The sequence below is a fragment of the Vombatus ursinus genome, unplaced genomic scaffold (assembly GCF_900497805.2).
Source record: "Vombatus ursinus unplaced genomic scaffold, bare-nosed wombat genome assembly UNPS02014820.1, whole genome shotgun sequence".
Lineage (NCBI taxonomy): Eukaryota > Metazoa > Chordata > Mammalia > Diprotodontia > Vombatidae > Vombatus > Vombatus ursinus.
The window spans coordinates 1,385,602-1,398,030 of NW_020954598.1; the positions used below are offsets into that span (position 1 = coordinate 1,385,602).

The following is a 12,429-nucleotide window of genomic DNA, read 5'->3' on the forward strand; positions in this document are numbered from 1 at the left end:
CACAGAGAGGTGGAGAAGGATGAAGCTCTTTCTTTCTTAGACTTGAAACCACAATATTTTTCTGGTCTGTTAAGAAAGCCCCTCCTGTTCAGTCGAGGGTCCTTAGTGCCATCCTCATCTCACTTACACTCAGTCCACGTGGCTCATTTCTTGCCAAGTGTCTCATCATGCCAACCTTCACCACATCTCTGTCTATGCCCCCTGCCCTGCTGCAGGCTCTCATCCCCTCATGGCTGATCTCTGCAATAGTTATAGTAGCCTGCTGGTTGGTCTCTCTGCTTCTCTTCTGGCTTCACTCTAATCCATCCTTCCCCTACCTGCCAAAGTGATTTTCCTAAAGTGGAGGTTCGACTGTATCACCTTCTCCCTGCTCCTATTCAATAAACTGAAATAGTTCTCTATTACTTCTAGGTTCAAATATAAAATGTAAATATAAAATTTGACTTTTAAAGCCCTTCCCAGCCTGTCCCCCTCCTATCTTTTGAATTTTCTCACACTTTCCTCCCCTTCATGTACTGAACAATTCATCTACCCTGATGGTCTACATGTACATATGACTCCCATGCCTTTTCACTGGCTGCCCCCCATACCTGGAAGACACCCCTTCCTCACCTCCAACTCTCCACTTCCTTCAAGACTCATCTCAAATCCCACCTTTTGTAGGAGCTCTTTCCCAGCCTTCACCCCTCCTTTCATGTCTTCATTCTGACATGACCTTCCATTTATATAGTATGTATCTTGTATATGAGTAGTTATTTTCATGTATCTACAATGCTTATTGGTACGCTGCCTGGCATATTAAGTAACTACTTAATAAATGCTTAATGATTGTCTGACTTCTGGAAGAGTAGACTTAAGGGAGGCTGGGGAAGCCACACCAACTCCAGAGGGGCAGATGATGAAGGTGGTTGCCAAGGATGCGCTTGGTGGCAGTTGTCACAGGGGAAGCCTGCTCTTGTCATCAACTCCATCTCTCCAGCGAAGGTAGTCATTCCAGCCTGCGAAACTGGCGGCAGCTCTGGTGATTTGGTCTGGAACTTGGGCTGGTCTCTTGTTTTAATCCCATTGCTGGGTCGGGGCTTCACCACTGGGAAGCTGTACTGATCTGTTGTCACTAACTTATTTGAAATTTCTTACTGGAGGAGCCTGAAACTCCTGTCCCTTCTTACTCGGACATTAGGGTTGAAACTCCTGTCCCTTCTTCCTCAGACATTAGGATTGAATTTTTGCTCTGGAAAGAATTCATCAGGTTGTATAAGCAGGCAGAAGAAGATGAACTGTGGGGGCAGGCTAAGCTAATTAATTAATATCGTGTCTTGATTAATATCATGCGTCTCTTAGGCTTCTCTTATCTTTACTTCTCAAGAACTGCAATTACATTTGTTGACTTGATGACTCTGTTGTCATCATCAGAGAGGGACTCTGGAAAGCATTAGACCCTAACCACATTTCTGGGTGACCTTTACTTGGGAGACTCTGAGCCCCTGCAGGGTTATAAGGATCTCCCCAAACAAACACTGTCATCAGCTTCTCTCTGGCTTTCTTTACATCCAGGAGAGGCATCTCTTCCTTGGCCTAAATCAGGTCAACTAGAAACACATTTTAGGGCCAAAGAGAACTTTTTACTCTACCAAACCCTGAACGAATGTAAAAAGGGACAAAATTAAACAGAAGTGTAGAATTCAGAGCTAAGTTTAACGTGGCAGTATTGCAATAGAGTTTCAGACTATTAATATAGCATTTATATAGCACTTTAAGGGGTACAGTCCTTTCCGTGTTATCTTGTTTGATTCATTATCCCAGTTACAGCTGTAAGGTCATGGATACCGAGAGAAATTAAGTGACTTCCCCAGGATCACACGTAGCTAAGAAGTGTCTGAGGCAGGTTTTGACCTCAGGTCTTCTTGACTCCAAGTTCGATAGTCTAGCCACTAAACCACCCAGCTCCCCAGTGTCTAGCTCTGTGCTTTGCCTAGGATGTGGGGTTCAGAACTGGATCTTACCGAGCATGTTGTCCATCCCTCTCATTTACAGATATGGAAGTGAGGGCCAGAGAAGGGAGGCTTCATCTCTTCACATCATGCAGGACACAAGTAGAAGAGTCTGAGTTTGAACTCACCCTCTCTGACTCCCAGTCAGTGTCTTTTCTGTGTTAAAACCTCACATAGTAACACCAACTAAATGCTTGATGAATGCACATATGAAATGTGTGAAATGCACATATAAGTGTTTCTCCTCCTCCCCTTTTTTCTGTATCTGGATCTTTAAATATCTGGCTTTAGATACTTACTAGCTGTGTGACCCTGGGCAAGTCACTTAACCCTGTTTGTCTCAGTTTCCTCTTCTGTAAAATGAGCTCCAGTATCTTTGCCAAGAAAAGCTCAAATGGGGTCACATGGCATCAGACATAATTGAAAACTACTGAAGAACAATAATAACCTTTTTAAAACTTGGCAGGTTGATTGAACATCTTTTTGCCCTCCCTCAAAGGCGGAAGGGTGTTTGATGATTCAATTCATTATTCAATCCTTAAAACCAGGACTGCAATAGCTTGTCTTTTGTTATTCTGAGCATTAGTATTACTATTATTTATAATAATGAAATCAATTTATATAGCAGTCTTCTGTTATCCTGTTATTATTCTTAATAATGAGCTCAATTTATATAAGTCTTTTATTATCCTGAACATTATTATTATTCTTAATAATAATGAACTCAATTTATGTAGCAGTTTACTGGAGTGTTTTCCATACAACACTCCTGTGAGGTTGGTGATGCTGATATTCCCATTTTACAGGGGCAGAAACTGAGGCTTAGAGAGAGGTGAAGTGAATGTTTCCATACTGTCCAAGCCTTCACTCACAGTCAGTGCTCTTTGTAAACACTGAAGCACTATATAAATATGAAGTTATCATTATTGTTATTATCATTTCCACTAGGCAAAAGGAAGATGGGGAGGAAGGGAGAAGATTTGGGACTGATTTGATTCTTTTTTTTTTCTGGCCCTGGCCAGAAAGCTGGGAAGTCAGTGGCTCTGATCTCCTGGGCATGCGCAGCTGCCCTTTGGGCTAAGTGGCTAGCAACGCTGCTGTAGATCAATGGGGCCACCAGGGGGTGTACTTTGTCTGCCCATTATTGCCTGATTAGGTCTTCAGAGCTTGGGCTGCAAGCTTGAAATCTGGGATTCACAGCATCAGCACCTGGGTGAGAATCTTTCTCCTCTACCCTCGTCACAGTGATTGGGTGAAGGAGGCAGACTTGAGCAAATCCTTCTGCCCCAGCGGCCACATGTCTCCTGGTTGTCCTACTCCAACTATGTTAAGTGATGGGCTGTCTGCCCCATCAACCACTCAACCAACACCATTTCTTAAGCACCTGCTATGTGCCAGGCAGTGTGCTAGACACCATGGATCTCTAAGAATCCAGAGACCAGGATAAAAGAGCCCCTTGTCTTAAGGAACTTACAGTTAACAGCATTTATATATCTAGGCACAGATGAAATAGATAAAAGGTAGGTTTGGTGAGAAAGGCACTAAAAATTGGTGGGATAAGGAAAGATTTCATTTAGAAGGTGGTCATTGCACTGAATCTTGGAATTCAGCTGGAAATTCAGGATTCCAAGAGGTGTTGATGAGGTGGGAGGATATTTCAGGTTTGTAGGACAGCTGGTGCAAAGGCAGACAGATGGGAGTTGAGAGATGATGGGAGATGGAGTGTCCTGTTTGAGTAGCATCCACAAAGGCAATTTGACTGGATTGTAGAGTGTGTGAAGGGGGCCAGCCTGCCAGAAAGGAAAGCATTTAAGCAAGTGTTTTTAGAGCATCTGCTGTATAATCAGCTTTTTGTTCAACTGTGCCACCGGGGATGGAAAAGACATAAGCCCTCCTTTGAAGCTTCTCTGTTGGACAGACAAGATCCTCAGACAATGTCAGTGTTGGATTGCATGATACAGACTATGTATGTGATGGGAGGTAGAGGAAGACAGAGCTCAGTGGGTGCTGGAGTAGTCAGAAAATGCATTATGCAGAAGGCACTGCTTGAGCTAGGCTTTGAAGGATGGGAAACGTGAATAAAAGTCACCACCCTTGATGAAGTTATTGATCTGTAATAGGAAGAGGCTGGGGTAGGTGGTCCCTAAGGCCCCTTGCAGCTTCTAATCAATGCTTCTCTGCCCTCCAACTTGAATACTTTATTATTCTGAAGTTGGGAATAAGGCAAGTTACCAGTGGTCACTTGGGAATGGGAAAAGCGAAGAATAGTGTGCAAAAGGGCTAGTGGTAGAAAATCTAGCATAAGGTAGGAGACTGGCCTGGATGGGGTAGTCTGCACTGGGGAACAGCCCAAAGTGAGGATTGCCCCCACCACTAGCTTGTGCTAATGCCTCTTCTTCCTCTGACAGTCTCTTCCATTTGCACTATGTATACATACACATATACACACATACATACATATGCATATGTAAATACATATTATATGTCTGTGTCTATCTATTTATATCTCCGTATCTTGTTTGTACATAGTAATTTGCATATCGGCTCTCGAACTTAGAATGGGAGCTTCCTGAGAGCAGGGACTATTTCTTGCCTTTTTTGTAACCCCGATGCTCACCATAGTTCCTGGAACATAGTAGGTGCCTAGTCAATGTTTATTGACTGACTGCTAGGATAGCTTAGGAAAACCAGATTGTGGCAGGTCATTTGCCATGACCTTATGCAGGTTTTCTTTTTCATGGACCATTAAGTTCCTGGAAGATTGGAACTTGGCCATGCCATTTAGAGAGGAGAGGATCTTGGAAAGGGATGAGGAGACTGCAAGAGAGTGACTAGAATAGACTTTCACCCTTCCTTCCTTTCACCCTTATCTGGAGTTGAGGTACTAGGGAGTCAGAGCTGGTAGGGGAGGGAGGGATATTGTCTGACAAGAGGGGACAAGGGCGCTGAAGAGAAACACCATTGGAATGGTTTCTTTTCCTTGCAGGCGGTGGGTTCCATCACTGCTCCAGTGACAAGGGAGGGGGATTTTGTGTCTATGCTGATATCACACTCTCTATCAAGGTAAGACCTATGGCGATGATGCCTTTAAGTGAAAGACACATGGGAGGTAGACCATCTGGATCACAGGACTTGGAACCAAAAATGACCTTAGAGGTCATCTAGTCCAAAGGTGGTCCAACCAGAACCCAGTACTCTGAGGAGTCCAAGGCCAGCACTCTTTCCACTGAACCACAACAGTGAGCCAGGCCTTAAGAAGTGGTGGACATAAACTGACTGAGAAGAGGATGGAGGTAAAGACACAGGAAAGGGGGCCTAAGGCAAATCTGACCCCTTCCCCCCCAAAAGGGGGAAAAAGCCCAGAAAGAATGTACTCTTAATTCTTTGAAACTCTGGGTTTGATCCTAACCTGAGACAGAGAATACATTCTCCTCTTACACTGAGTATAGCCAGAGGCTGAAGAGGGCACCAAACTTAGGATATGAGTGTTTACTGAGTCCTGGGGTAGGCTGAAGGGGCAAACACCTGGTAACTACCACCACCACCACAGTCATAATGGTAGCTGGCTTATGAATACGAAGGGTTTGCAACATTCAACTTTGCATTCTGTCAGTGAACTGTTAGCAGAGGGTCTTTCCCCTAACTGCCCTCTTTCAGCTCCCAAAGGGAAGCCCCTGGCAGATAGAATATCTCGCTGAAATGTGATGGCCACTTATTTGGAGAGGAAGTTTGGTCTTAGGTAAGAGCCTTATAAGGCAAGGATGTAATGAAATATAAGAGTTCTTTGAACTACTGGGCATTTTGAACAATCAGTTATTTGCCTGGTGGGTGTTGATTTCTCTGCTTCACCTTTCTCTCCCTTCTCTCTCCTGAGCAGTTTCTATTTGATCGAGTAGAAGGAGTCTCAAAAGCCACCATTATTGACCTGGATGCACACCAGGTGGGTCCCCTGTCCTATGTGGGAAGGAAACCTCAGAATCAGTGTCCTGTCTCAACAGTCCATGCCTCCCCTTGATTCTTCCTCCCTATCAGTGTGCACTGTCACGATAGTACAGCCACCACACAAATACACTCCTACCCACACACCCACACAGTATCAGAGGGCATCCGGCTGCCCAGGGATAGATGCTACTGAATGTCATAAGGGGAGATGGAGGAAGGCTTGGGGTCACCATCTTTGAAAGTCTCTACATACAAGGGAATGTGTGGCGTTCCCTTCTGGCAACAGTCAAAAGCAGTGCTGGGTTAAAAGTACTTATTTGTGCCCTATGCCAATAAAATTGTAGGACCAATCTCTATCCATAATAATAATGATATGACGATGACAATGGTGCAGATAGCTGCTCCTCTTTGCACAGAGCTTTAGCATTTAGCAGATTACACTCATCATTTCATCTGATTCTCACAATAACCCTGGGAGGTTGGCACAGTATGCATTTTTGGCATTCTTCAGGCTGGCATTGGCATTGCTGGCATGTTGACATTGTCTTCCAGAAGAGGATCACTAGTGGTGTGTTTTCCCTAGGGAAATGGCCATGAGAGGGATTTCATGGACGACAGCCGAGTGTACATTGTGGATATCTATAACCGCAACATTTACCCAGGGGATGGTTTTGCTAAACGTGAGTCTTTTAAATTGTTAGATTGGTGGCCCCGGGGGGTGATTTCCTTGTGGATGAGGTGTAAGGTGGCAATGTCAAAATGTGCTTGGGAAAGAAACCAATATATATTTTTTAAATTCATAAATATGAACATCCAGGCACCCTCTCCCCTATGCCCCTACAAACACATGTACCCAGTTGGGTTGGGCTGTGAGAGATCATTTGTAGGCCAGTTGTCTGGGACTCCAAATTCATTTTCCCATGGGAATAATGATAGAGGAGCTATTCAGGTCCCCTAGAGGCCTGTCTAGCCCATCATATAAATGAAATCCTTGATTGACCCTGCTGCAGTTACCCGTTGTTTATGTGGGAGAATGTGTCTTAAGTTCATTTGGGAATCTGGGAAGTGGAGAGCATACTTCCCCCTCCACTACAGCTGCATCTTAGAAGAAAATCTCTTTTCTCCATTCCCTCTTCTGGATCATTCCCCTTTCGTTTACATGAGTGTATTGTAGGTAAGGAGTATTTATAAGGTGATGTTTACATCTCAGGGATGGTCTTTGTTTATCATCCAGCCCTAGTTCTTGGATCTTTTATGATGTTTTACAACTCCCTGAAGAAAAAAAGAGAATTGGAGGACCAGTGTAACTTCCTCCACCTCCTTATTATGTTGTTCCAGAACATCTTTTGGGATAGTAAGCTGGGAGCCATTCCCAGGCCTTCTTCTGGGAGCAATTCCAGCTGATACACCTCGGTTTGGTTGTGCTGACTGGGCCTGACTTTTTAGCTTTACCATCTATGAAACGATAGGATTTGGAGCTGGGATGGGCCCTAGAGATCCTTCAGTCCCATCTCCTCACTTTATAGATGTGGAAACGAGGGCCCCGGGGAGAAGAGACTTGCCCAAGGTCACATGGTAGTAAGTAGCAGAGCTCATACTGGAACCCAGGTCCTTTGACTGAAAATCCAGTGTTCTTTCTGGCATGCTTCAATTACATATTTTATTGTATTTAATCTTCACAACAGCTCCCTGAGGTAGGTGCTACTATTAGCTCCATTTTACCAATGAGGAAATTGAGGCAAACAGAAGTAAAGTGACTTGTCCAGGGCCACCCTGCTAGGAAGTATCTGAGGAAGGATTTGAACCCAAGTTTTTCTGACTCACAAGTCCAGTCTCTCTATTATACTAAGCTACGTCTCCACCCTGCTAAGGAAGCTGGTGGCACAGTGAATAGAGTGTTGGGTCTGGAGTCATGAGTTCAAACCTGGCCTTAGACATTTCCTAGCTGTGTGACCCTGGGCAAGTCACCTACCCTCTGTCTGCCTCAGTTTCCTCAACTGCAAAAGGGGGATCATCATAGCACTTACCTTCCAGGGTTGTTATGAAGATCAAATGAGAATATTTGTAAAAAGTGCTTTGCACAGAGCCTAATAGGTGCTATGTAAATGCTTATTCCCTTCTCTTCCCTTTCCCCCTACTGCTACTGACACACAGACTATATCAGAGCTAGAAGGAACCTTGGAGTTCATCCAGTCCAAACCCTTAATTTTACAAAGGAGGAAACTGAGGCCCTAAAAAGTGATTAAATGGCTGAGCTAGATCCCCACCTTCAGACTCATGCCCATCTCTCCTTGTACCGTGTCACATCTGAACTCTTACCTTCTGGCTTCATGGTGCCTCTTTATGGCATCTCCTCACCTTCTTTTCTCTATCAGAGGGCAGGGCCCTGAGGGTACAGGCCATAGGACAGGTGAATTTTGCTGAGCAGAGGGCCAAAGAAAGGTGGGCATGGGTGCCTGGGAATCAGGAGACCCGGTGGGATACCAGAGAAGGGTCGGAGTGAAGATACCAAGAGACTTGAGTTGAGGTGGAAGGCGAAGGGTGCCAGAGGTACGTCTTTGCTACCTGGACATTTTTCTGCTTGGCAAGACTCCAATCCACTGTAGTCTCTGCTAGGAGTCCACCAGCCAGGCACCTTGTGGAGATGATTGTGGTCCCGGCCTCTGCTAAAGCCTCTCCCTAACTTTTAGGTGCCATCAAGCGGAAGGTTGAGCTGGAGTGGGGGACAGGAGATCAAGACTACCTGATGAAGGTGGATGAGCATGTGAAGGGGGCGCTGAATGATCATGAGCCTGATGTGATAATCTACAATGCGGGCACAGACATCCTGGATGGTGACCCTCTGGGAGGTCTCTCTGTGTCTGCCGAGGTGAGTCCAGCTCTCTGGGCTTGGGTTCAAACTGCTCTGCTCCTGTTAGAAGCCACCTGGAAATGGAGAGGCTCTGAATGGTCCCTGGGCATCAGCCATGTTCCCTGAGGATTAGGGGGAAGTTATGGGGCTTAAACAACAGTGGGAAATTCTGGGGTTAAGTTCAAGAAAGAGCTTTCTGCCAGGGAGGAATGAATGAATGAATGAATAAGCATTTAATGTGCTGAGCACTGGACTGAATGGTGAGAATACACATACAAAAGTAAAAACAGCACTTCCTCAGGGAACTTGGATCCTCTGACCACAGTCCAGCCTCCCCTCCACTCAGCTGCCAAAGTGATGACTAGGTCACATACCCCCCTACTCAATACATTCCAGTGGCTCCCTATTCCTCGCAGGATCAAATTTAAAATCTTTTTGGCACTGAAAGCCCTTCACAGCTTGGCCCCTTCTCACCTTTCCCAACTTCTTACACATCATTCCCCTCTGTATTCTTGACAATCCGGCTGCCTTGGCCTATTTGCTAATGACCTTCTATGTGTTTTCAGTTGCTGTGCCCCACGCTTGAAATGTTCTGTCTCTTCACCTCTGATTCCTGGCTTCCCTGACCCTCCTTCGAGAATCAGCTCAAATCTCACTTTCTATAAAAAGCCTCCCTTCTGTAACATGACCCCTACCCCTATACCTTCCCTCGGAGTATACCTTCTCTTAATGCCCTCTCTCTCTCGAGAGACCTCGGCACAACAGAGAGACCTCCCAGAAGGTCACCATCTGGGATGTCTCTGCTCGCATTGTAGATGTATGTGTATACATACATACATAAATGCATGCACACATGATATATTTAATATATATGTAATGTATATACATGGTTATTTCTACATGTTGTTTCTCTCACTTGTTTCCTTGAGGCCGGGGACTGTCTTTTTTGTTTCCCTGACACTTAGCACATAGTAGGTGCTTGATAAATGTTAATTGATTGATTGATTATTGACTGACTGACATTTTTATGAAGGAGACAACACCCATAAGGTCTGGGAGGGATATTTTGATTTGGCAAGTTACTGGGATGGTGAATGAAGCTGAAAGGGAGTAAATTGACTCTCTCTAAGGGTAATGACAAGAGTTGATTTGTTTATGGTTTCAGAACTGGAAAGGGGGTAGGGGTGGAGGACATAGTGGCTGGTAAGGAGATAGCCATCAGGTGAAGTGTGGCTGGATTTAGGCCTAGATGTAATGAGTGACAGAGGCAATCCCACCCATCAGAACAGAGGACCCCAGGGCAGAAATTCATAGGGTGAGAGGGTTGTCATACAGCGTTTGGCTTCTGGCCTGGGTGAAAGTTAGCCAGGAGATCACCGGGGAGTGAAGGGATATGTATTTCAGGCTGGAAAGGGCAGAGTGTCCTGGGCCCTGAGGGGATTTGGAATGGAGGGTGGATTCTTATGGAGCCTGTGGCATGGAGGGCTTTGCCCATATGACCATAAATCTTAGAACTTCAAGGAAACTTCAACGTCATCTCATCCAACTTCTCCTTTTACCCATGAGAAAAATAGGCCAAGAGTTAAGCAAATGTGACCTCAAAGGAATATAGGCTTGAGGGTCTGGGGTGGGGTGGGGAGGAAGGCCGAAGTTCATGACTAGAACCTCTCCTTAATCGTGACCTAACTATTGCCAAAACAGGCTTTCCCCATCTGTCTAATCTTTCTGGGGCCTTCTCCTGAGTCGAGTTCCCTATCCCAAATAATGTCAGACCTTCTCCTGCCCATACCTCTACAGGGCATCATCAAGAGAGATGAGCTGGTGTTCCGGGCTGCCCGAAGCCAGAATATACCTATCTTCATGGTGACCTCAGGAGGCTACCAGAAACATACAGCACGGATCATAGCTGATTCCATCCTCAACCTGTACAACCTGGGCCTCATTGACCATTTTGAGCCGATCTGAGGAGCCCAGCACACTGTGTAAATGACTGTGACCACCTAAAAGGCAGCCTTTTCCATCCCTCTCTTGGATAAATTTTGTTTTCTAAAAAGCAGATACAGTAAGCAACACTTTAACCCTAGACTGGTGTCAGGGTCAGCTGCAATACAACAGATCTGGAGCCAGGGTCCTATAAAATTACTTTATTTTTTTTTTACCACTTTCAAAGACAGCAGAGTCAGGGAGGGACCTGTTCTTGCTGATGTGTTTCCATGCAGATCTCTGTCTTGATCTGGGGGCGCTAGCTTTGATCTTGTCTGGGTCTCTGGGGGATGTTGGGGGGGGGTGGATTCCCAACTTTACACTTTCTTCTTCCCCTTCATCTCTTGGCCTAGGGCAACCTCTGTCTGGAAGGCAGGATTTATCCCCCAGGGTGACTGCTCCATGGGCTGACTCCTCTCTTGTCTGGTGCAGAGAGGGAAGAGATTTTGAGGAGACGGAACATGGAGAGGGGAAGAGAGGATAGCAGGGCCTTTAACAAGGTCTCCTCCCATGGACAGTGACAGTGGGATAATCTCCTATCTTAGATTTTTGGATACATATATGAGAGGAGAAAGGAAAGGTATCTGGAGGGAATAGTCAAAGATCAGGGTTGCAGATGAGTTGTGGATAAGTAGTGAGGAAAGATGTGGAGGTTATGAGGGGCAAGGGCAGTGAGGGGTAGGGAGAAATAGGGCTCTGGTTTTCTGTGAAGCCTGATGGGTTAGGAGACCACTGCAAGTAGTAGAAAAAGACCCTCTCCTACCAGTGATCTCCTTCTCTCTCTACTTTCCCTCTTCCTCCCCACTCCCTTTTTATTCTCCCTACCTGCCTCTTTCCCTTCCCTTCCCACTTTCCCCTTCTTTGGTTCTCCTTATCCCTTCTCTCCTTTTCCCTCTCCTACCCCAATTTCTATCCCTGCATCTCTTCTGATGGGACAGGTGAATAACGTGGGTTTGGGAGTCCTGGGTTTTTGTTTTTGTTTTTAGGAGGGAGGGGGAATGATTGGGATATTGCCTAGCATGGAGAAGAAGCTGGAGGATGCCAGTTTCCTCTATGTTGGACAAGGCTTCTTTCTTCTTTTCTTTTGTTGGGGGGGGGCTAGGCAATAGGGTTAAGTGATTTGCCCAGGGTCACACAGCTAGTGAGTATTATGTGTCTGAGGCTGGATTTGAACTCAGGTCCTCCTGACTCCAGGGCCGGTTCTTTGTCCATTGAGCCACCTCACTGCCCCCCAAGCCTCCTTTCTGTGGTTGCAGACCCTGCAACACTAGAAAAAGAAGGCAGCAATTATAGAGTCCAGTCACAATCACAGGACCCCTGGATTTTATGTCCTGTTTTCAAGGATAACGTAGAGTTCTGACTGTCCATGGGATACCTGCTTGGACTGGGACTTTCTCCTCCAATCAGGAGATAATTGACTATTGTGAGGGGGTTGGGTAGGTGGGGACTCTTCTGCCCCAACGTGAGGCAAGAAGAAGGCTGAAATGCGACTCCTGCAGGCTTCCTGTTAAAATTGTCAGTGGCAGGCAGCAAGGGCATAGGGGGATCCCACTGGAGAATGGAAACACTGCGGCCTCAAGTGTTTAGTCATAGCAGATGGGTATGAGAAAGAGAGAGAGAGAGAAAGAAGAAGAAGAAGAAGAAGAAGAAGAAGAAGAAGAA

The 12,429-nt window shown here is 45.7% G+C and overlaps 1 protein-coding gene across 1 annotated transcript in view; it reads left to right on the forward strand.

Annotated features, from left to right (window-relative positions):
* HDAC11 (histone deacetylase 11) overlaps positions 1 to 11,905 on the forward strand; it is a 44,438-nt gene extending 32,533 nt beyond the window's left edge. The window contains exons 6-10 of the mRNA XM_027837094.1: positions 4,978 to 5,054; positions 5,869 to 5,931; positions 6,517 to 6,613; positions 8,624 to 8,802; positions 10,582 to 11,905. Of these exons, the coding sequence (XP_027692895.1) occupies positions 4,978 to 5,054; positions 5,869 to 5,931; positions 6,517 to 6,613; positions 8,624 to 8,802; positions 10,582 to 10,749 (584 nt within the window). The 3' untranslated portion in view covers positions 10,750 to 11,905. The remainder of the gene's footprint in view (positions 1 to 4,977; positions 5,055 to 5,868; positions 5,932 to 6,516; positions 6,614 to 8,623; positions 8,803 to 10,581) is intronic.
* Positions 11,906 to 12,429: the final 524 nt, after the last annotated feature.